The following is a 24,772-nucleotide window of genomic DNA, read 5'->3' as shown; positions in this document are numbered from 1 at the left end:
TTGAGGACCCCTGATATAGGATATGTATAGACGTCATATGCATCTAAGTATTAAAAAATAAAGAGTTACGTTATGCATATGTTGTGTAACTTGATTTTTCTACTCTATTTTGTAGATGTTCTTACATATGTATACAAAAATTTATATCATTCCGTAACTGCTATGTAGTATGCAAAAGTGTATATGTACACTATAATTACTTAGCCATCCCCCTCTGATGTATGTTTAGTTTGTCTCCAGTTTTTTCTCTTGAAAGTATTGAGTAGCTTCTGATCTTGCTAATTCTCTTAAATTCAACCACTCATTACAACTAATTGTAGGCATCCTATTGTTCTTTTTTTTAAATTTACATCTTTATTATTGAAAGTATTACATATGTCCCCTTTGACCCCCCCTTAACTGCTTCTAGCCTGCCCCCAACCCCCACCCCAGGCCTTCACCACCCTATTATCTGTGTCCATCGGTTATGCATATATGCATGCAAGTTCTTTGGTTGATCTCTTCCCACCCACCCACCTCTGCCTTCCCTCTGAGATTCCACAGTCTGTTCCATGCTTCTAGGTCTCTGGATCAGTTTATTTTGTTCATTAGATTCCACCTATGAGTGAGAGCATATGATACTTGTCTTTCTCTGACTGGATTATTTCACTGAGCATAATACTCTTCAGGTCCCTCCATGCTGTCTCAAAGGGTAAGAGAACCTTCTTTTTCACTGCTGCATATTATTCCATGGTATAAATGTACCACAACTTTTTTATCCACTCATCTACTGATGGGAACTTAGTCTGTTTCCAGATCTTAGCTATTGTAAATTGCACTGCTATGAACATAGGGGTGCATACATTCTTTCTGATTGGTGTTTTGGGTCTCTTAGGATATATTCCTAGAAGTGGGATCACTGGGTAAAATGGCAGTTCCACATTTAATTTTTTGAGGAAACTACAGACTGTTTTTCATAATGGCTGTATCAGTCTTCATTCCCGCCAGCAGTGTACTAGGGTTTCCTTTCTTCCATATCCTTGCCAGCACTTGTCATTTGTTGATTTGTTGATGGCAGCCATTCTGACAGGTGTGAGGTGCTACCTCATTGTCATTTAATTTGCATCTCTCTGCTGATCAGTGATTTTGAGCATTTTTTCATATGTCTCTTGGTCATCTACTATATGTCTGTTTTGGAGAAGTGTCTATTTAGGTCCTTTGCCCTTTTTTTAAAAATTGGATTGTTTGTCTTCCTTTTGTTAAGTTGTATGAGTGAGTTCCTTATATATTTTGGATATTACACCTTTATCAGATGTATCACTTCCAAATATGTTCTCCCATAGGGGGCTCCCTTTTCATTTTGTTGATGTTTTCTTTTGCTGAACAGCTTTATATTTTGATGTAGTCCCATTTGTTTATTTTCTTCTTTGTTTCCTTTGACCTAGGAGATGTACTGCAAATATATTGCTATAAGAGATATCTGAGATTTTGCTGCCTATGGTTTCTTCCAGGATTTTTATGGTTTCACGACTTACATTTAAGTCTTTTATCCATTTTGAGTTTATTCTTGTATATGGTGTGAGTTGGTGGCCTAGTTTCATTTTTTTTTTTTTTTGCATGTATCTGTCCAATTTTCCCAGCACCATGTATTGAAGAGATTGTCTTGACTCCATTGTATGCTCTTACCTCCTTTGTCAAATATTAATTGAGCATAATGGCTTAGGTTGATTTCTGGGGTCTCTGTTCTCTTCCATTGATCTATATGTCTGTCCTTGTGCCAGTACCAGGCTGTTTAGGTTATAGTGGCTTTGTAGTATAACTTGATATCTGGTATTGTGATTCCTCCAACTTTGTTCCTTTTTTTCAAGATTGCTGTGGCTATTCAGGGTCTTTGTGGTTCCATATAAATTTTTGGAGTATTTGTTCTAGATCTGTGAAATATGCTATTGGTATTTTAATAGGAATTGCATTGAATTTGTAGATTGCCTTGGGTAGTATGGACATTTTAATGAGGTTAATTCTACCAATCCATGAACATGGTATATTCTTCCACTTGTTTATATCTTCTATCTATTTTTTAAACATCTTGTAGTTTTTCAAGTACAAGTCTTTTACCTCCTTGGTTAAGTTTATTCCTAAGTGTCTTAATTTTTTTGTTATAGTGGCAAATGAGATTGTTTGTTTAGTTTCTCTTTCTGAGAATTAATTATTGGTGTATAAGAATGCCATTGATCTCTGGGTGTTAATTTTGTATCCTGCTACATTGCCAAATTCCTTTATTAAATTTAGTACTTTTTTGGTGGAGTCTTTGGGGTTTTCTATGTACAATATCATGTCATCTGTGAATATTGAGAGTTTTACTTCCTCCTTTTTAATATGGATGCCTTTTATTGCTGCTGCTTGTCTCATCGCTGTTGCTAGGACTTGCAGTACTATCCTATCTAATAAAAGGGTAATACGCAAATTAACCATCACTCCATCACAAAAATGGTGGTGCCCATAGCCACAAGATGGCGGCACCTAGTCCCCTCAGACTTGCCGGAGTCCCCCAGTCCTGGGGGGGGCGGCTGCTGAGAGCGGGCAGTGTGAGTGGCCTGGTGGAATGCTTGCTTTGTTGCCGCAGTGATGAGGCAAGTGTTCCACCCTGGCTGTGGGGGAGCCTCTGGGTTGTGGAGAGCCTCTGGGCAGTGGTCGTGGAGCAGCCAGGCCCTGCAGAGAGCAGAGAACCACGGGGAGTGGGCCTAAGCCATCAGGGCTCCAGGATTGGAGAGGGCTCCCAAATTGGAGAGGGTACAGGTCAGGCTGAGAGACCCACCCCCTGTGCACGAATTTCATGCACTGGGCCTCTAGTGTTGAATAAGAGTGGTGAAAGCAGACATCCCTGTCTTGTACCTGTTCTTAGGGGAAATGGTTTTAGTTTTTGCCCATTGAGTATGATGTTGGCTGTAAGTTTATCATATATGGCCTTTATTATGTTGAGATATGATCCCTTTATTCCCCTTTGCTGAGACTTTTCATCAAAAATAGATATTGGATTTTGTCCAATACTTTCTCTGCATCTATTGATAATTATGTGTTTTTTGTCTTACACATAATTTACTACTTATAATCACAGTTTATGTGATATATCATGTTTATTGGTTTGCGAATATTCTACCAACCTTGCATCCCTGGAATAAATCCACTTGGTCATGGTGTATGATCTTTTAAATATATTGCTGGGCCTGATTTGCTAATATTTTCTTGAGGATTTTAGCACTTATGTTCATCAGGAATATTGGCCTATTGTTCTCTTTCTTTGTAATATCTTTATCTGGTTTTGGAATTAGGATAATGCTAGCCTCATAAAAAGAGCTTGGAAGTGTTCCTTTCTCTTGGATTTTTTGGAATAGTTTGAGGAGTATAGATGTTAGTTCTTCTTTATATGTTCGGTAAAACTCCCCTGTGAAGCCATCTGGACCAAGGCTTTTGTTTGCTGGGAGTTTTTTGATTACTGCTTCTGTTTCATCAGTTGCCATTGACCTATTCTGATTTTCTTATTCTTCCTGATTGAGTTTTGGGAGATTGTATATTTTTAGGAATTCGTCCATTTCATCCACTTTGTCCAGCTTGTTGGCAAATAGTTGTTCATAGTAACTCCTTACAATCCTTTGTATTTCTGTGGTGTCAATGGTTACTTCTCCACTTTTGTTTCTGATTTTATTTATTTGGATCCTCTTTGTTTCTTGATGAGCCTGGCTAATGGTTCATTAATCTTGTTTATCTTTTCAAAGAACCAGCTCTTGGTTTCATTGATATTTTTGTATTGTTTTTTTAGCCTCTGTTGTTTATTTCTGCTCTGATTATTATTTCCTTCCTTCTACTTACTCTGGACTTTTCTTGTTTTTCTGTTTCTAATTCTTTAAGTTGTAGGGCTAAATAGTTTATTATTAATTTTTCTTGGTTTTTTTTTTGTTTTTTTTTGAGGTAGGCCTGTAGTGCTATGAACTTCCCTCTCAGGACTGCTTTAGCTGTGTCCCATAGATTTGGGGTTGTTGTGTGTTCATTTTCAGTTGTTTCCAGGAAGTTTTTGATTTCTTTCTTAATCTTGTTGGTAACCCATTCATTGTTTAATAACATGCTATTTAGCCTCCATGTGTTTGAATGTTTTTACTGTAGTTGATTTCTAATTTTATTCCACTGTGACCTGAGAAGATGCTTAATATGATTTCAGTCTTCTTGAACTTGTAGATACTTGTTTTGTGTCCTAACATGTGGCCTGTCTTTGAGAATTACCCATGCGCACTTGAGAAGAATGTATGTGCTGTAGCTTTGGGGTGAACTGTTTCATAGATGTCAGTTAAACCAGTCTGATCCATTGTGTCATTTAGAGTCTCTTGTTTCCTTGTTAATTTTTTGTCTGGAAGATCTATCCAGTGAAGTCAGTGGGGTGTTAAAAGTCCTCTATTATGACTGTATTATTGTTGATCTCTCCCTTAAAGTCCTCTAGAAGATTTTTTTGTATATTTAGGTGCTCCTATATTGGATGCATATATGTTTGCAGGGTTATATCCTCTTGTTGGATTGATCCCTTTAGTATTATGTAGTGACTTTTATTGTCTCTTGTGATGATCTTCATTTTGAAGTCTGTTTTGTCAGATATGAGTATTGGTACCCCAGCTTTTTTTTTTCATTTCCATTTGCATGGAAATTTTTTTCCATCCCTTTACTCTCATCCTGTGTGAGTCTTTTGTTCTGAGGTGGGTCCTGGTAGACAGCATATTATTGGTTCATGTTTTTGTATCCATTCAACTATCTATATCTTCCAATTGGAGCACTTAATAATAACACTTAAGGTTATTGATAGGTATTAATTTATTGCCATTTTAGTTATTTATGCCTATGTTTCTCTCTATTTCTTCTCATTATAGCAGTCCCATTAGCATTTCTTGCAGTGCTGGTTTGGTTCTGATAAACTCCTTTAGCCTTTTTTTTCTGTGAAGCTCTTTATTTCACCATCTATTTTGAATGATAGCCTTGCTGGATATAGTAATCTTGGTTTCTTGATTTTCATTGCCTTGAATACTTCATGTCATTCCCTTCAGGCCTATAGAGTTTCTGATGAGAAATGAGTTGACAGCCGTATGGGAGCTACTTTGTAGGTAACAAATTGCTTTTCTCTTGCTGCTTTTAAGTTTTTCTCTTTGTCTTTAATTTTTGGCATTTTAACTATGATATGTCTGGGTGTGGGCCTGTTTGGGTTCGTTTTGCTTGGGACTCTCTATGCCTCCTGAACTTGTGTGACTTTTTTCTTCACCAGCTTAGGAAACTTTCCTGCCGTTATTTCTTCAAACACATTCTCTGTCCCTTGCTCACTTTCTGCCTCTTCTGGCACACCTATTATGCAAATACTAGAGTCCCGGTGCATGAAATTCATGCGGGGGGAGGAGGGTGTCCCTCAGCCCGGCCTGCACCCTCTCCAATCCAGAACCCCTCGGGAGATGTCCGACTACTGGTTTAGGCCCGATCCCTGTGGTTTAGGGCCTAAACTGGCAGTCGGACATCCATCTCGCAATCTGGGACTGCTGGCTTCTAACTGCTCACCTGCCTGCCTGCCTAATCACCCCTAACCACCTCTACCAACCGGCCTGATGCCCCAACTGCTCCCCTGCCGGCCTGATCACTCCCTAACTGCCCTCCCCTGCTGGCCTGATCACCCCCTAACTGCTCCCCCCTGCTGGCCTGATCACCCCTAACCGCCTCTGCCTTGGCCCCTACCACCGTGGCTTTGTCCGGAAGGACGTCTGGAAGATGTCTGGTCTAATTAGCATATTACCCTTTTATTAGTATAGATTGTTAAGTTTCATGTTTTACCATAGCTCCCTTAAGTTGTCTTCCTGTTTTTTAAATTGTTTTTTTCTTTCTTTTTGATTCTCTGATTTGAGTAATTTTTTTCTAACCTATCTTCTAATTCACTGGTCCAATCCTCGGCTTCCCCTAATCTGCTGTGTATTCCTTCCACTGTGTTCTTTATTAGTGCTATGTCATTCTTCATAGTTACTATCTTTTCTCATGCTGTTGAACATCTTTGTCATCATTATTCTGAATTTTATGTCTGATAAATTTCTTATCTCCATTTCATTTAATTCTTCTCCTGGAGAATTATCTTGTGATAATTCAAGGCCCACAGCCAGACACACCTTTCTCAGTTCTGGGAGCCCAGCTTGGAGTTTCATTTGGGGCTTGTTTTTTGTCTCCCCATTTTGGCTACTTGTCTAGGTTTGTTTCTTTGTATTAGGTAGATCTGCTACTACTCCCAGTCTCTAGTGCAGGACAATGCTAGACACTGTTTGTGATTGGCCCTGAGTACTCTGTTTGGAGCTATCAGCAATCCATAGCTTGTGGCTTCCTCTGCTGGGGCTGGGTGTCTTTGGAGAGAACCAAAATGTTTACCAGGATATGCTTTTCCTAGCCCCGGGCCTGGGATTAGATCAGGCAAAGACTCAAAGCCTCCAGGGACTCTTCCTGCTTGCAGTCCCATTGACACTCAAACTTATTAGCCTTAGACTGTTGACCACAGGGTGAGGCAAGAGGTCTCCAACAGGGTAGGGTAACTGCCTTCCCCCCAGGCAAAAACCTCCTGGATAGCAAAGGTCCACAGCCAGAGAAATATGTCCTCAGCAGCGCAAGGAAATGACTCAGGACCGGAAACCGGGGTGGCTGCCCTCTGATCTCCAACCCTAGAGCCCTCAATCCTGGCTTCTGCTCACACTGCTCCAGTCCACTCTACCTTCCGTCTGTTGGAGCCCAAATTGAGTGGCTACACAGAAAATTTTGTGCATTGGCCCTTTAATAGGGTGCCTGCATTTTCAGCATTCTCTTGCTGGCAGACAGCAACCCTGCTGCTTTTCACAGACAGATGTTCTGTGGGCACCTTCCTCAGTTCTGGTTCTCTGGGCTGGGGAGCCCAGCTTGGAGTTTAAAACCCCAGAATTCTGCCCTAGCCGATTTGGCTCAGTGGATAGAGTGTTGGCCTGCAGACTGGAGGGGTCCTGGGTTTGATTGTGGTCAAGGGCACATGCCAGGTTGAGGGCTCCACCTGTAGTAAGGGGTGTGCAGTAGGCAGCCAATCAATGGTTCTCTCTTATCATTGATATTTCTATCTCTTGCTCCCTCTCCCTTCCTCTCTGAAATGAATTAATTTTTTTAAAAAAGACCCCAGAGTTCGCAGTGAGAACCCCCTCACAGCTCTGAGATATCCCTTCAAAACTTCAGTTGCTCTCTGTGGGAGCCCGGGCAGCCCTTTTGTGCCTCTGCACTTCCTACCAGTCTCTATGAGGTTTCCACTTTCCATCTTTGGTTATCAGGGTTCTCTCCAGCTAGTCTTCAGTTGGTTTTTCAGAGTGGTTTTTCTGTATTTTAGTTGTATTTCCAGTTTGGTCCTGGGAGAGTGTCAGTGTAGCTTTCACTTACTCCACCACCATTTTGGAATCTGCATCCTATTATTCTATTATCTTTTCTACTGTGGCTTATGTAAACATTTACATACTGAAATACATTTTTTATTATGAACTGTTTTTTTCTCTTGTTATACTTAAGGCATTTTATATAATACTAGAACCCTGGTGCACGAATTCGTGCACCAGTGGGGTCCCTCGGCCTGGCCTGTGGGATTGGGCCGAAACCGGTTCTCTGACATCCCCTGAAGGGTCGGGATTATGAGAGGGCACAGGCCAGGCTGAGGGACCCCACTGGTGCACGACTGGAGCCAGGGAGAGACATGGGAGGTTGGCCAGCTGGAAAGGGACCGTGGGAGGGCTCCAGGGTGTGTCTGGCCTGTCTCGCTCAGTCCTGATTGGCTGGACCCCAGCAGCAAGCTAACCTACCAGTCGGAGCGTTTGCCCTCTGGTGGTCAGTGCAGGTCATAGTGAGTAGTTGAGCGGCCTTAGCATATCATGAACATATTTATTTTTTTATATATATCATTAGCATATTACGCTTTGATTGGTTGAACAGCTGACCAGTCAACTGGACACTTAGCATATTAGGCTTTTATTACATAGGATGTATTTTCAGTTATATATATTGAAGTAATTATAAATTTTACTTTAAACAACATTTGTTCTAAAAAGAGGAATTAGGTATAACAGGTTGAGAATCACTGATATAGATAATAATGTAGTATATGAACTAACTCATTACCAGAGTTATTTTTAAACTGAACTTAACAAAGATGACATTTTACTCTTCCATTTTCCTTAGTGCCGATGAGATCATTGTGAAGATGCACGGCAGCCAGCTGACACAGAGATATCTGGAGAAACATGGATTTGAGGTCCCTATTATGGTCCCCAAGTTAGATGACCTAGGACTCAGGCTCCCTGCAGCTACGTTTTCTGTTATGGATGTGGAACGTCATGTAGGTACGAACTTGATTCCTTTAAGTACTTGTGAATACATGGTAAAAGTAAAAATGATATTGTCCTAACAATATTAAAAATTGAATGAAAAGAGGTTAATTTAGTTCAGTTTCCTGCATCAGGAAAGATGCAATTCAATATCACCTATGTTGAAAACTTTTTTTTTCTCAGCAGGTTTACCATTGTGAAAAAAACAGAATGAAACATTTTGCCTATTCTTATTTCTTGAGATTCACCCTGCTGCTTTTTTTGTTGTCGTCAAATTTTCTGGTACTTTCTAGGAAAAACTATTACTGAGGAGTAGCTACAGATACTGGGAAAAAGACAGTGGGGAACTGGATTGGATTTAGGCCTCTGTAGCATTCAGGTGCAAGAAGAGATATTTTCAAACCTGTTTTTATATTTATGACTTGGTGATGTTGCCATTTAATGATGTCTGGACCTAATTTGTTACTTTGAAGCCCAGAAAGGCATAAGAAACAAGGGAAAAATCATTCATCTGTTGACATTTTTAGTTATTTTATTTATTCTCATCATGGTATTTATAGATAAAGCTGACTACATATAGATCTCATTCCTCATCAGCAATAGATAGGTATTATTTGAGGATTAGATCTCAAATTTAACTTGACTCAAAACTGCACATCCACTGTAGTACGTTATGTATCTGAGAACTTGTCCTTTTATTGAGCCTTCAGTTTGACAGTTCTCAGTGATAACTGTTTCAGAGAGGAGATTCAATTAAACGGCATGACTTCACTTCAGGTGATTTTGAATATTTGATAAATTAGGGGATGAAGCTGAGGTTTAACCTAAATCTGTTTGCCTACTTAGCACTGTAAAATAAATATAGTGTAATGTAAGTATAGGGAAAAAATGTTCAAACTATTTGATAGTTAACTTTTTAGTACTGTAAAGCCCTTCATTTAACAGAATTGTCTTGCCTTTTAAGTATAAAATAAAGTCTACTAGGTATTTAACATATATAAAATTACATTAAAATAAAAAAATGGCATTTATTTGTTTTATAGTTCAGATTGGTTAAGCATTGCTATATTTACAATGTCCTGTAGGACATAGTAATACTGATTGTGTTTCCTAGGGTGGTGATGCAGTGGTGTGCAAGCAACACCTTATGATTTTACAGGAAATTTGTAAAATTTATCCCAATTGAGAACTCATTCCACAGACACTAATATGAGTGATTTTTGCTTTGTAACTACTAATATTTTCTTGAAGCAGAGTATTAGAAGAGAAGACTACCAGGCAAGCAGAAATTGTTTGTCTTAGTTAACTTGTCCCCCAATGACTGATCAGTTTTTCAAAATGGTAGACTTAGAATGTTAGGTGTTATAGAGGTGAAAGGGAAAAGGCAGTCCCCCTCATTTTATACGTGAAGAAATGAAACTCAGAGCATCTGGTAGTTTCTACAGACCAGTCTAATGTATTTTTGTATTATGAGCTGCACACAAGAAATCATTGGCATATGCAAACATACAAGTTTTTACACTCAGTATTACTAGTAATTATGCATCTCTGTCTTAATTACTTTCTTTCCTTCAAAAACCATCCTCCTTTTCAAAAGTTCCAGTTGGACTTAAAAATTAAGGATATAGGAAGACTCTTTGTCTAAGCTAGATATTTTTGTTTAGGGCATCTATTGATATAACTTTTAAGCCCAATAATAAGACTATAATTTTTCTCTGCAGGTGGTGACAAAGTGATAGATGTCATTGATGTGGCAAGGCAGGCAGACAGCAAAATGACACTTCACAATTATGTTAAATACTTCATGAACCCTAACAGACCAAAAGTGTTAAATGTGATCAGCCTTGAATTTTCAGATACAAAGTGAGTAGTTCTGGACATTTTGGGTTAGCCTTCTGAGTGTTAGCTAAATGTAGTTAAATGCTAAATTTATTTAGTAAGAAGATTAATTGCGACTCCTTAAGCGCTCCAGTGATAGCAGCGTTGTAAATTTTGCTTTGGCATCCTCAGAGAATGTTTAGAAATACAGTGGGTTTAAACTTGAAGTATTGTTGTTAACCTTGATTTCCAGTTAATCTCTTGGTTTGGGTTGAGATGGGTGATGACATTTTAAGAAGTTTTAATTTGCGTGATGTGGGTGTGTGTGTGTATGTGTGTTTGTTTTTTAAAGGATGTCTGAATTGGTGGAGGTCCCTGACATAGCCAGAAAACTTTCCTGGGTGGAAAATTATTGGCCAGATGATTCAGTCTTTCCCAAGCCATTTGTTCAGAAATACTGCTTAATGGGAGTTCAAGACAGCTACACAGATTTCCACATTGACTTTGGTGGAACTTCAGTTTGGTACCATGTCCTCTGGGTAAGATTGGGGTATTTCTTTGTTCTCTTATTGATAAAAATATATAGTCCTATTTTTCCAGGGGTGCATTTATTTGCTGAAAATGACATTTTAAAGAGGGAAGTATTTGTACTTTTTAAGTAGGATCTGTCATTTTACCTTTAAATGTTATGAATTTTTTTAATCCCAAGTAATAAAGGAGCTATGAGTGCTTAATTTATATTTAGATTCCCTTTTTTGAGCCATTATCTTATAAGTTGGTCTCTAGTAGCCTTTTGTCTCTTCCTCATCAATTATCACTTAATCCCTGTATCAATCCCTGAGGAGCAAAATTACAGTAATAATAATTGCCTCTGACCTTAAAATTAGGCTAAGACAGCTAGTTGGATAAGTCAGGAAGGTCCATGAAATACTAATTCTTCCCGGCAGCTTATATTCACCTTATTTTATCTGGCACTATACTATTCACAGTAGCTACTAGCTACATGTGGCTAAATTTTAAATAATTAAAATTAAATATAATTGAAAATTCAGCTCCTCACTTGAGGAACTGAATTTTAGTGCAAATGAGGAACTGAATTTTAAATTAGTATTTTACGAATTAGTATTTTATGGCTTTCCTGACTTATCACAGTAGCCACATGTGGCTTATGACTTGTATTGGACAGCACAGATATAAAACATTTCCATAATCATAGGACATTCTGTTGGGCAGTGCTGATCTAGAACCAAATCTTTGTCTATATTAAATGCCTGTGCATCAGCAATGCTCTATACTATAGTATATGATATTGTGTCCTTGAGCTCCTATTTCTCTTCTCCATGAGAAAGCCAAGGGTTAGTTCATTAAAGGAAGTTGATTTGCAGGTCTTTAAAAATAATCATTATATTATAGATCTTAGGAGAAAGGGCAAAATTTTAGAAATGACTCTCTGTAACCTGGGGTCTATTATTAATGTGTATTTACTTCTATACCTTGAAAATGAGATCAGTAGGATGTTTGTGATTTTTTTTTTTTTTACCTTCTTCTCATAACTATTTCTTCAACGCTACTTTATTGACTCCTTGTCATATTTGGAAGGGGGAGCTTTAGCTCTTGTGAAGATGCTTGTTAAAGGCAATAGCTTTTTTTTTTTTTTTAATATATTTTATTGATTTTTTACAGAGAGGAAGGGAGAGAGATAGAGAGTTAGAAACATCGATGAGAGAGAAACATCGATCAGCTGCCTCCTGCACATCTCCTACTGGGGATGTGCCCGCAACCCAGGTACATGCCCTTGACCGGAATCGAACCCGGGACCTTTCAGTCCGCAAGCCGACGCTCTATCCACTGAGCCAAACCGGTTTCGGCTAGGGGCAATAGCTTTTGATCAGGTATGTGAAGTAGGTCTTTTTAAGCCTAAAAAAATCTAATAATTATCTTATTTAATTTAGGTCATTGTATTGGGAAATTGCATCAAGGTAGGCCATCCTAAGAATGGCTTTTTTCTTTTTAATAACTGTGTGATATTTCCTTTTAGGGTGAGAAGATTTTTTATTTAATAAAGCCAACAGATGAAAATTTGGCACTCTATGAGTCTTGGAGTTCATCTGTGACCCAGAGTGAAGTGTTCTTTGGAGATAAGGTGGATAAATGCTACAAATGTGTGGTAAAGCAGGGACATACCTTATTTGTTCCTACAGGTAAGTTTTCAGTTCCATCCCTGCTGCCCATTGTTGATACTCAGTCACATTAAATCAGCTTTTAATGAGAAACTCTGCTTGAACTGTTTGGAAAGTAGCTTTGCACAACTTTGTGGTGTTTTATGTCATTTTCCATCATTTTGATTTTTGTTCAGATAAAGTTCACAGACTATAATATTTCTCCTTTAAAGTGTACAAGTCAGTGGTTTTTTACACTTGATTTTAGCCAAAAGACTGAGAAGCAATCAAGTCGGTGGTTTTTATTAGATTAATAAGGTTGTGCAACCTTACCACCATCTAATTTTAATTTCATCACCTCAAAAGGAAGCCCCATATCAGTTAACAGTCACATCTCCATTCCCCCGCCTTTAAGCCCCTAGGGTACTTTCAGTCTCTGGATTTGCTTGGTCTGGACATATCATGTATATATGTAGACTATGTGGCCTTTTGTATCTAGCTTCTTTTTTTTTTAATATTTTTTTGTTGAGTTCAGAGAGCAAGGGAGAGGGAGAGAGCGACAAACATCAATGATGAGAGAGAATCATCGATCAGCTGCTTCCTGCACGCCCCACACCGGGATTGAGCCCGCAACCTGGGCATGTGCCCCTGACCAGAATCAAATCCAGGACCCTTCAGTCTGCAGGCCAATGCTCTATCCACTGAGCCAAACCAACCAGGGCTGTATCTAGTTTCTTTATTAGCATAACTAGAGGCCCGGTGCACAAAAATTTGTGCACTGGTGGGGGTGGGTAGTGAGGGGGTGGGGTGTGTCTCTCAGCTGGACCTGTGCCCGCTCACAGTCTGGGACCCCCTCAGGAGATAACCACCTGCTGGCTGAGGCTGGCTCCCCGGGTGGCAGATGGCAGAACCCAATCCTGCGCTGGGTTGCAGATGGCAGGCCCTCTGCTGCATCGCCCCGGCAGATCGTGATCCGCTCTGCCCCACCGCCCATTGGGCTGCACTCACAGACTGCAGGCCCCGCCAGCCGCCAGGCTGTGCACATGGACTACAGGCCCGGAGGGCGGCGGGTCAGGGTGGGGCGCGGTGGATCTCGATCCGCCCTCCCCGCCCCGCCGCCCGCTGGGCCATACACGTGGACAGCAGGCCTGGTGGGCAGTGGGGTGGGCGGATTGCACCGTCCTGCCCTGCCTTCAGTATGCAAATTAGCTGCCATTTTTGTTGGCGGTTAATTTGCATATCATGCTGATTAGCCAATGGGAGGCATAGCGAAGTTATGGTCAATTACCATGTTTGTCTATTATTAGATAGGATGTTTACTAGGCTCATCCTCATTGCAGCACGTATGAGTACTTCATTACTTTAAAAAAATATATGAATTTATTGATTTCAGAAAGGAAAGGAGGGGAGAGGAAGATAGAAGTATCAATGAGAGAGGATCATTGATTGGCTGCCTCCTTCATGCTCCCCACGGGATTGAGCCCACAACCCAGGCATGCGCCCTGACCATTTTAGTGGGTATGAAGTAGTGGTGTCTCACTGTGATTTTGATTTGCATTTCCTTTATGATTAATGATGCTGAGCATTTTTCTTGTGCTTATTGGCCATTTGAATATCTATTTGGAAAAATGTTTATTGACATTTTTTGCCCATTTTTAAGTTGGATTGTCTTTTTGTTGAGTTGTAAGTATTCTTTATATACTGTATTCTGTATACTATACCCTTATCAAACATATAATTTGCAAATATTTTCTCCTATTCTGGTGGGTTGTCTTTTTACTTTCTTGATAATGTCCTTTGCAAAACATTTAAAAAATTTGATGAAGTTCCCTTTAACTTTAACTGGTCAGCTCTAAAGCTATGGAAGGCCAAGCCAGCAGTGAGACTGGGCTTTTTCCTGGGACAGTTAGGAGTATGTTTTGAGGCACCTGAGGAAGAAATTGAGTACCAACCTTAGCTGCAGCTCAAGTATCATTACCAAGTGTGTCGTTTTGAGATGTGATGGGACATAGAGCTCTCCAGGCCAGGGGTTTTAGAGTTGTGTTATTCTGACGTGAGTAACCTTAAAGTCTATAGAGTTCACAGGGATTTGTTACTGAAGGCCCTGCTTTCTTGCTTTGCTTCCAGTGCATATATATAATAAATAAATTTGTATCAAATAAGTGAATTAATAAATGCCTAAAACTATCAGAATTTATGGACCTAGGTAAGTATCAGCATTTTCATTTGAATGGGCTAAGCTCCTCCCTCAAATTTTCTTCCCAGTGCTCCCTTTTATAACAGATATTTAGTTGTGCCCTCTTCAAAATCTTGAATTCAAATTTATCAATGCTATAACCTCCTACACCAGTAATTAAAAATTGATGTAATGACCTAACTAGAATATAAAGAACAGATTAAAAAGCAACTTATAATAAAATACTATTTCAAAATGTGCCTGCCCTGACACGGCAGCCTTAAAAGGCAAAAAATAAAAAAATAAAAAATAGTTAGATGCATAAGCCAGCACAACCAATTCAGGTATATGATTGGCAACTCAATTTCTATAACTTTGGTGATGCTGCTGGTCTGACTTAGAGAACCACTGCTATAGGCATTGCACTTTTCCCCAAGGTAGTTGTCAACTGATAAACTTCCAAACAAACTAAAGTACAATTTCCTTCAAATTACAGAGTAGTTGTATTCCTGGAAAATTATGCCAAAACCATGCAAAAATTACCTTGTTTTCATATATATATATATACTAGGGGCCTAGTGCACAGATTCATGCACCTTGAAAGGAACTGTGGGCCACGAGGCTGCAGTGGGAACAGGGGCAGGTCTTGGCCCATCCTCTGTGCCCCCCACCCAGGCCCTCCTGCCATGGCCTCCGGTCCCCTCTCTGCTGGTAGCACTGCTCCTGCCACCACCCCTGCCCGATCACCCCTCAGGAGCGGGGGAGGTGGAGAAGCCCTGAGGGGTGATTGGGGCTGGCAGCTGCTGCTCGCACCGCTGATGGCGCAGAGCGATTGGGGCTTGCACTGGGCGCTGGCAGCGGGTGCGAGCAGCGGCTCCAGCACCAGCAAAGGGTGCGAGTGGGGCCGGCACCGGCAGCAGGTGTGAGCACCGGGCGGGATAGTGGCGTGCAGGAGCAAAGAATTTTCAGTAACCACCAGAGGCTTGCCCCGATGACAGCGACCGGTGCCCTGCCTTGGTCTGGTGCCCCCGCTCACCTTCTCCACCATCCCACTGTGGCTGATGCCCGCCATGTTCCGCGCTCTGCTGCCGATCCCTGCCATGTTCCATGCGCGCCCCCTGGTGGTCTGCGCATGTCATAGCGACTGTTCGGTTCTGCCGTTCGGTCTATTTGCATATTAGGGTTTTATATATATACTAGTGGCCCGATGCACGAATTCGTGCACGGGGTGGGGTCTGGCCGGCTCGGCCCCAATCGGGGTGGATCGGGGCCAGGCCTGTCAAGAGGAGGAAATGGCTGGGGGTAAGGGCTGAGGGTGATTGGCTGGCAAGCCCTGCCCCAGATGGGGTGGGGCTGATTGGGTGCAGGGCTGGCCATGGGGAGGGGCTGTGGGCAGTGGGCCGACCAGCCTCCACCCTAAATGGGGTGGGGAGTGGCTGATTGGGGGTCAGCTGCCTGGGGGAGGGGCCATAGGTTGTTGGCCAGCTGGCCCTGTCCCTGATCGAAGTGGGGGGGCCGATTGGGGGTGGAGCTGACTGGGGGAAGGGGCCACTGGCCGATCTGGGTGGTGGGGGCCTATCGGGGGCGGGCTGGCTTGGGGGAGTGGCCACAGGTGGTTGGCCAGCTGGCCTTGCTCCTGATCAGGGTTGGGGGGGGCCAATCTGGGATGGGGCTGGCGGCGAGGGGCTGCAGGCTGATCAGGGTGGTGGGGACCCATCAGGGGCAGGGCTGGCTGGGGGAAGGGCCATGGGGGGGGTTGGCCAGCCACCCCACCCTCAATCGGGGTGGGAGAGGGCGATCAGGGGTGGGGCTGGCTGGGGGAAGGTGCCGTGGGAGGTTGGCCGGCTGGCCCCATCCCCCATTGGGCCGGTTCACTGGCTGCAGTGGGCGTCATAGCAACCGGTCGTTCAGTCATTCCGGTGTTAAGCTCGCTGGCTTTTTATATATATACTAGAGGCCCGATGCACAAAAATTTGTGCAGTCGGGGGGAAGAGGGGATCCCTCAGCCTGGCCTGTGCCCTCTCGCAGTCTGGGACCCCTGGGAGATAACGCCCTGCTGGCTTAGGCCTGCTCCCGGATGGCAGAGGGCAGGCCCAATCCCTAGGTGCAGCCCCTGGTCGGGCTCAGAGCAGGGCCGATTGGGGTGTTGCGGCGCCACCCCCTGTCATGCACAGAGCAGGGTCGATCAGGGGGTTGGGGAGCTCCCCCCTGTCACGCACAGAGCAGGGCCCATCAGGGGGTTGGGGAGCTCCCCCCTGTCACGCACAGAGCAGGGCCCATCAGGGGGTTGAGGAGCTCCCCCCTGTCACTCAGAGAGTAGGGCCGATAGGGGAGTTGGGGCACCGCCCCCTGTCACACACAGAGCAGGGCTGATCAGGGGGTTGGGACGCCGCCACTGTCACACTCAGGGCAGGGCTGATGGGGAGGTTATGGCTCTACCCCATCACACACAGAGCAGGGCCCGTGGGGGGGGGGGGTTGTGGCGCCGCCCTCTATCACCCACAGAGCAGGGCCGATCAGGGGGTTGGGGCACTGCCACTCTCACACTCAGGGCAGGGCCGATGGGGAGGTTATGGCTCTACCCTGTCACACACAGAGCAAGGCCCGTGGCGGGGGGGGCGGGTTGGGGCGCCGCACCCTGTCACACACAGAGCCGCAGGGCAATCAGAGGTTGGGGAGCTCCCCTGTATCAGGCACAGAACAGGGCTGATCAGGAGGTTGGGGAGCCTTCCCCTGTCACAAACAGAGCAGGGTGGATAGGGAGGTTGTGGCCCCGCCCCCTGTCACACACAGAGCCACAGGGCGATCAGGGGGTTTGGGCGCTGCCCCCTGTCACACTGATCCCGGTGCTGGGAGGCATATTACCCTTTTACTATATAGGATAGAGGCCTGGTGCATGGGTGGGGCTGGCTGGTTTGCCCTGAAGGGTGTCCTGGATCAGGGTGGGGGTCCCCACTAGGGTGCCTGGCCAGCCTGGGTGAGGGGATGATGGCTGTTTGCAGCTGGTCACACACCCTTCAGGGTGGGGGTCCCCACTGGGGTGTCTGGCCAGTCTGGGTGAGGGGCTGAGGGCTGTTTTCAGGCTGGCGGGTGACGGAAGCTCCCAACCGCTCCTTTTTTCTTTTCTTTTCTTTTTTTTTTTTTTAATTCTGGGCCAGCTTTAGCTCTGAGGCTCCAGCTCTTAGGCCTCCGTTGCTGAAAGTAGGTGTCTGGTTTGTTTCGGTTCAAAACAATGTATAACTCCAGCTCTGAGATCCCAGCTCGCTGAAAGCTGGTTTCTGGGGTTTTTTTTAGCTTCTATATTTGTTAAAATGTTTCAAACTGCAGGCTCAGAGGCCAGCAAGGCAGGCGGGGCACGTTGGAGTCCTCCGTCACTGAAGCAAGCAAGCCTCATGTTAGTTTCAAGCTGCCTGGCTGCGGACCGCCATCTTGGCTGACAGTTAATTTGCATATCGCCCTGATTAGCCAATGGGAAGGGTAGCGGTCGTACGCCAATTACCATGTTTCTCTTTTATTAGATAGGATAATGGAGTTGAAGTTTCTAGGCTCAGATAATTCATGGCAGATTTTGTATTAAATGAATGCCCAGCAGAAATTTCTGTCCTGAGTAGTGCAGGGCAATTTCTTACTGTGTGGAACTGTCCTGTATTTTGCACCCCTGGCTCCCACTCAAAAATTGACAGTGGTGGCTCCTGATCATTGTGACAATCAAAAGAAGCCCCCAAACTTTTCCAAATGCCCTCTACAGGCAGTATGGCCTTTATGAAAACCACTGATCTATAGGATTTGTAGCTGACAGACTCCTAATTTGTGATTTCAGGGTCAAGCTCAAGGCTTTGTGCCTTTGAGTACACAAAAGGGCACCACTTGAAAGTGAATCTTTGAGGAGTTTTTTGATACTGTGTCACAGCACAGTGAGCGATTAAAAGATGAAAAATGTAAAAAAAAAAAAAGACTTATTGTAACAATTAATTTTTACATGAAAATGTATATATTCATTTATACTTACATGAAGTCCATGTTTAGTCTATGGACATTTCTTTCAAAAGCTAGGTGTCATCTCTCAGAAATGTTTCCCTCTTTGAAAATATTTTTGTAGGAAAATAAGACATCATTTGGATTGCCAACATTTATATTTATGGGACCAAAACTCTCCATAATGAAATCTGGGTAATCTACCTTTTCCTTCTTAGCAGGTATCTGGTTGAGTTCCACTGATCCTCCTCTGCTTAGTCCCCCAGTGCTCATTTCAGATACTAGGGAAGTGAAATGATCAGCCAGTCTCAGTGGTCACTTAATGGAATTATGCTTGTGTCCTTCTAACCAGATTTGACTTGTCTCACAGTAAAATCTTTAATATTAAGTTGGATTGTTTTTCCTTTAAACTAAAACAACAACAACCACAAAAGCCTTTACCTATGTTGTACCATAATTTTTTATCTAATTAGGTCAATGCATTTATTTACTCAAACTCAGCACACAGCTGGTATATAATAAGCCTTCACTAAATATTTGAGTGAATGAATGAATCTGTAGCTTTTATAGATATTAACTTTTCTAGCACTGGAGTATGAAGTAAATTGATGTTGATATTTTGAGTTTCTTATCTCACAGGTAGATATCACATTTGTTTGCTTTAAATATTGAGAAGTCACTGATTAATATACTTTTAACCATTTCAGGGTGGATTCATGCTGTGCTCACTTCTCAGGATTGTATGGCTTTTGGGGGGAACTTTCTGCACAACCTTAACATTGGCATGCAGCTCAGGTTTGTGTCATCAGTATTTAAAGGATCTTTTGTCCTTTCTTTTAAACAGGATGTTTCAAAAACTAAATTCAACAACATATTTTACCGTAATTGAGATCTCATGGAGATAGGCCCTGAGAAATTATTAAGAACAGGAACTTTTTATAAATATATATTTTTATTGATTTTGGAGAGGAATGGAGAGGGAGAGAGAGATAAAAACAATCAATGATGAGAGAGAATCATTGATCGAGCCCGCAATCCGGGCATGTGCCTTTAATTCAGTGGTTCTCAACTTTCCTAATGCCGCGACCTTTTAATACAGTTCCTCATGTTGTGGTGACCCCCAATTTCATTGTTACAAATTGAACATAATTAAAGCATAGTGATTAATCACAAAAACAATATGTAATTATATATGTGTTTTCCGATGGTCTTAGGCGACCCCTGTGAAAGGGTCGTTCGACCCCCAAAGGGGTCGCGACCCACAGGTTGAGAACCGCTGCTTTAATCGGAATCGAACCTGGGACCCTTTAGTCAGCAATCCGACACTCTGTCTGCTGAGCCAAATCGGCTAGGGCAAGAATAGGAACTTTTAACAAAAGTATTGTCTTAAAAAATTTTGTCAGGAGGATAGCTTGATGCATTTTAAATCTAAAATTAAAAAACTATTTATTCAATTTGAGACTAAATATCTCCCCAACTTTCAAAATTGTATAAAAATGTACGGGTTCTCCTTGGCTGTTTTTTTTTTTTTTTTTTTTTAATATATTTTATTGACCTTTTACCGAGAGGAAGGGAGAGGGATAGTTAGAAACATCGATGAGTAGGGGATGTGCCCGCAACCAAAGCACATGCCCTTGACCAGAATCGAACCTGGGACCCTTCAGTCCGCAGGCCGACGCTCTATCCACCGAGCCAAAGCGGTCAGGGCTCCTTGGCTGTTTTTACAATGAGGGAGATGAACTAAATCCAGTCAATCTCAGGTGTAAATATGGTTCTGGGAAAAGCAACCCTAGGTTCAGATGGCTGTCAGAACACCTGTAATGTTACATGGGGAAAGGATTAACAGCTCTTTCCCTTTCTGTGTGAAAAGTTGACCTTTAGCTAACTCTGTGCCCCTGGTAGCCTGATGAGAGGAGAATGTTACTAGGCAGCACTGCTTACAGTGAAATGACTCCTGATTGATAAACCACATCAGGACTGGGAGAACCTAGTAGGAACCATGTGTTTGGGCTTTCCTAAGTGTGGTGATCTTGTAGCTTGACTTGCCGGTGGGGACCCTGGATGTTATGTGTCTGTGGAGTTATTACATGAAGTACTGGCCCTTACCAGGCATGAAGCTTTAAGTCAGGACAGCTCCCACACTGCCAGCTGTGAATCTTGTTTCTGTATACCTGAGCTGTCCCCAGAGGAAAGGTCGCTCCTGGCTGTATGGATGGCTGCAAGGACTCCCATAGAATACGAACACTGTGGCAAGCTGTGGTTCCTATCTCCTCCCCTTGACCAGCACCAAGTGTGGTCTTGAGCTTGAGTTTTTGGTAGAAACTAAAGAAAACCTGAGTGGGTTGTTCAATACATGGAGTTGACTTATAAACATACTGTCTTATTTATTATAGTGGAACCCTTGTGAAATTCCTTCTGTTAAGATTAGGATAAGAATCCCAAGGTCTGGTCTTTTTGAAGACCAATGTAATTCTTCAGTATACTGTCAAATTTGTTAAGGTCTGACCTGGATAAGGCCATAATTCAGGCTTATCCAAATGTTGTATTATGTAATATACAGTACTTGTTGTATTATGTAATGTCAGAACCTGCTTATTTTATTTTCCTTAAGTTGGTTGCCTTCATTTAACTTTGAAATGCTAATATAAATATTAAATTTCTTAAATTGTGTTTATTCAGGTGTTATGAGATGGAAAAAAGGCTAAAAACACCAGATCTCTTCAAATTCCCTTTCTTTGAAGCCATATGTTGGTTTGTAGCCAAAAACTTGCTGGAAACCCTGAAAGGTAATTAATAATCTGTCCATCTTGCGGTGTGATATAATACATGCTATTTGTAAATTCACTAAAAGCCAGTGACAGCGACCCTTTTTTAGTATAGTGTTGCTGTTGCTATGTTATTTTTTTAAATGCATGATTTCCCTTGACCAAGAACCTTTTTAACAAAGTAGAGTCTCTAGTCCAGCGGTTGCCAACCTTTCGGACCTCACGGACCACTAGTGGTCCACAGAGCACCATTTGGCAACCGCTGCAACCTTAAAAAGTAGATATATGAAGAGCTGCATCAGAACAGGTAATGTTGAGAATATTCATTTCACCTGGGACTCTAGTGGCCTGTACACACTGTCAGGCATGTAAAAGTGTCTTGCCTGCAAGAATGCAGTTTGAGCCAAGACTATTATGTAATACTAGAGGCCCAGTGCATGGATTCATGCACTGGTGGGGCCCTTGACCTGGCCTGCACCCTCTCACAATCCGGGACCCCTCGGGGGATGTCATACTGCTGGTTTTGGCCCAATCCCTGCAGGCCAGGCTGAGGGACCCCACCAGTGCATGAATACGTGCACCGGACCTCTAGTATGCATATAAGATCTTTGGTTAATCTCTTCCTGCCATCCCCCTTCCCTCCTTTCCTCTGAAATTCCTCAGTCTGTTCCATGTTTCCATGCCTGTGTGTTGAGTGTCTTTCCCCTGGTGGTCATTGTGCATCATAGCTATCGGTTGAACAGTCACCTAGGCGCATCTACACTAATAAAAGAAAAAAATGGTAATTGGCGTACGACGCTACCCTTTTCATTGGCTAATCAGGGCTATATGCAAATTAACTGCCAACTAAGATTGGCAGTTAACTGACAACAAGATGGCGGTTAATTTGCATATGTAGGCACACTGCAGGGAGGCGAAAGGGAAAGCAGGAAGAAGCCCCCTGCCACTGACAGTGATCGGAAACCCAGGGGGGAGCTAAGAGCTGGGGGGCAGGGCAAAGGCAGCCCTGGGGCCGCCTTTGCCCTGCCCCCCAGCCATGATCGGAGAATCAGGTGCCTTTTCCGCCCTGGCCAGTGATAGCAGGAAGTAGGGGTGGAGCCAGCGATGGGAGCTGGGCACAGTCAAAGCTGGCAGTCCCGGGAGCTAGGGGTCCCTTGCCTGGGCCTAAAGCGAAGCCCACGATCACGGGGCCGCTGCAGCTGTGGGTCCCCGCTGCCCGGACCGGACGCCTAGGCCAGAGGCATCAGGCCTGGGCAAGGGGCCGATCCTGTGATTGGAGGGTGATGGGGGTCAATGCCTGATGGCTCCCAGTATGTGAGAGGGGGCAGGCTGGGCTGAGGGACACTCCCCCCCCCCGCCCCCACACCCAGTGCACGAATTTCGTGCACCGGGCCCCTAGTATATAAATAAACACAGATGTTCTTGTTTTCTGGAAATAAAACCCAATAACAACCCTCCAGATTAGAGATTGGCAATTCAAAACTCAGGAAATTTCAGAGTACTTTTATCATTGTTTCTTTTCTCAACAGCACACACATGCACATGCACACACACACACCCTTAGGTGATGCTTTTCCCCTAATGTCTAAGAGGGGTTTACCAATCAAATTAAGAATTTATCTGAAAGACAAAATCTTGCTGTTCTTGCAGTCATAAGCAGCAGATTGTTTAGTCTGAGAATGGGTTAGCCTTTATTTTAGTCCATTGAGAGTTAAGAACTATTGAGATCTGATTAGAAAACATAATCCTGTACATTAAAGTAAAAAAAAAAAAAAGATTACTATAAAAGGATATTTGCAGGTCAGGTTTAAAGTGTTTTCATTTCATCTGCCAGATCAGTACAGGATACCTGGCATTACTAGTGTATCTTCTTCAATCCCACTGAGGATAGAGCCAAAGGACCATTATATCAGTGCCACCTCTACGCACTCGTCCTGGAATCAGGAATGGTGGTCTTGTTACCCCATCTTATATTGTCCTTTCATTGCTGACCTTGTAACTTTCCATTGCAGCCTGTTATTTCCAGCTCTTAGATTGTTATAGGCTTATATGATAGGTTAAATGTGGGAGGATTGGGAAACTCTTAACTAAATTTAGTGTCAGTAATAATAAAACAGTGACCAGTTTGAGGTTTATGTAAGTAAATTAGCCACAGGGCAGAAATAGAAATCTTTCACTTTTGCTTCAACTTGCCTGAGTTGTAGACCACATCTAATGTATTTTATATGAATTTTAGGTAATCAATTTGGTTTAAAAACCCAGAAGAGTCTGGGTTTGTGGGTGTGGGTGTGTATTTGCAATAGTGAATTATTTCATGCCCATAGTGAGGTGTATGGATCACACATTGCCTACACATACACTCTCGTGCAGTTTAAAGAGTTATAAGCCTGTCACTCAGGGTGAGCAGAAACAGCCTTGCCAGCACCCTAGTCAGGCTCCTTATTTTTCTCGTTGCACCCTCTCCTTCCCTTTAAGAGAGAACCTATTATCCTGACCTTTGTGATAATTCTTTTTTTCTGCTTTATCACCTATGTCATAAACTAAAATAGTTTAATTTCTAGACATCTATGAATAGCTTAATACTGACATTTTTTGTGACCTGTTTTTTACTCAGTGTTATGTTTGTGAGCTTTCTTTTAACTTGAGCATTTAGTACAATGACACTTAATGTAATTCTGTTTTTGTTTTTGTTTTTTTGCTTTTTCAATCAGTTGTTTATTAACCTTTTCCCTTTCTGTTAATTTGGAAGTTATGCAGTTTGATATTTGGTGGTTACTCAAAATGTAAAGTTGATTCATTTATCTTTGAAACACTTAACTCCTTTCCCTGCCTCTTCCATCCCACAGAACTGAAAGAAGATGGTTTTCAGCCTCAGACTTACCTAGTACAGGGCGTGAAAGCACTGCATACTGCTTTAAAATTGTGGATGAAAAAAGAAGTAAGTCGTTTTCTTCGGTGAAATAATTGTTATTTTTTATATGGTAAGTTCAGGAGAATGGAGTCCTCAAGCTGTGTGGCAGGAGTAGCCACAGTAGAAGGACTAGAAACCTTGCTTTATATACAGTACAACCTTCATTTTAAGTACAGCAATACAAATGGTTTATGTTTCTGTGAGAATTAAGTACCTCAGTATTTCTTAAAGCTGGAAAGGAAAGTAATTCAAGTATACTTAGGGTACTAAGAAATGAACATGTAAATGTAGACTAATAATAAGTAACTGAGCTCTCATAGTGTGCCAACCACTGTGCTTAGTTCTCATATCCATAAATTAATTTAATCTTCAAAGCAACTATATGAAGTCTGGGTGCTGTTATAATCCCCATTTACATGTGGGGAAGCTGAGGTTCAAGGAATTTAAGTAACTTGCCCAAGAGACCCGGCAGAGCTAGGATTTAAATCTAGGTCCCTGCAATTTGCTCTTATCCCTCTGCTAGACTTAGGAAAAAATGAAAGAAAGGAAGGCAGAGTTCAAGCCGGAGCTTTCCATTTTCACTAAAATGTGGTCTAGTTGTT

At 42.5% G+C, this 24,772-nt stretch overlaps 1 protein-coding gene across 6 annotated transcripts in view; it reads left to right on the top strand.

The window, feature by feature from the left end:
* Positions 1 to 24,772, top strand: part of KDM7A (lysine demethylase 7A) — a 99,555-nt gene that overhangs the window by 49,032 nt on the left and 25,751 nt on the right. For 5 of the 6 annotated variants that reach the window (XR_009454726.1, XR_009454727.1, XR_009454728.1 and 2 more), the window contains 7 exons: positions 8,221 to 8,381; positions 10,088 to 10,229; positions 10,537 to 10,723; positions 12,223 to 12,385; positions 19,202 to 19,289; positions 21,174 to 21,280; positions 24,106 to 24,197. Coding sequence is in view for 3 of the 6 variants with exons in the window: in XM_059711963.1 (XP_059567946.1) it covers positions 8,221 to 8,381; positions 10,088 to 10,229; positions 10,537 to 10,723; positions 12,223 to 12,385; positions 19,202 to 19,289; positions 21,174 to 21,280; positions 24,106 to 24,197 (940 nt within the window). In the remaining 3 variants the exon portion in view is untranslated. The remainder of the gene's footprint in view (positions 1 to 8,220; positions 8,382 to 10,087; positions 10,230 to 10,536; positions 10,724 to 12,222; positions 12,386 to 19,201; positions 19,290 to 21,173; positions 21,281 to 24,105; positions 24,198 to 24,772) is intronic. The other variant, XM_059711965.1, reaches the window with a different exon arrangement.

This window comes from Myotis daubentonii, chromosome 10 (assembly GCF_963259705.1).
Source record: "Myotis daubentonii chromosome 10, mMyoDau2.1, whole genome shotgun sequence".
Lineage (NCBI taxonomy): Eukaryota > Metazoa > Chordata > Mammalia > Chiroptera > Vespertilionidae > Myotis > Myotis daubentonii.
Note: the sequence above shows the minus strand (reverse complement) of the source record. Positions and strands in the feature narration are given on the sequence as shown.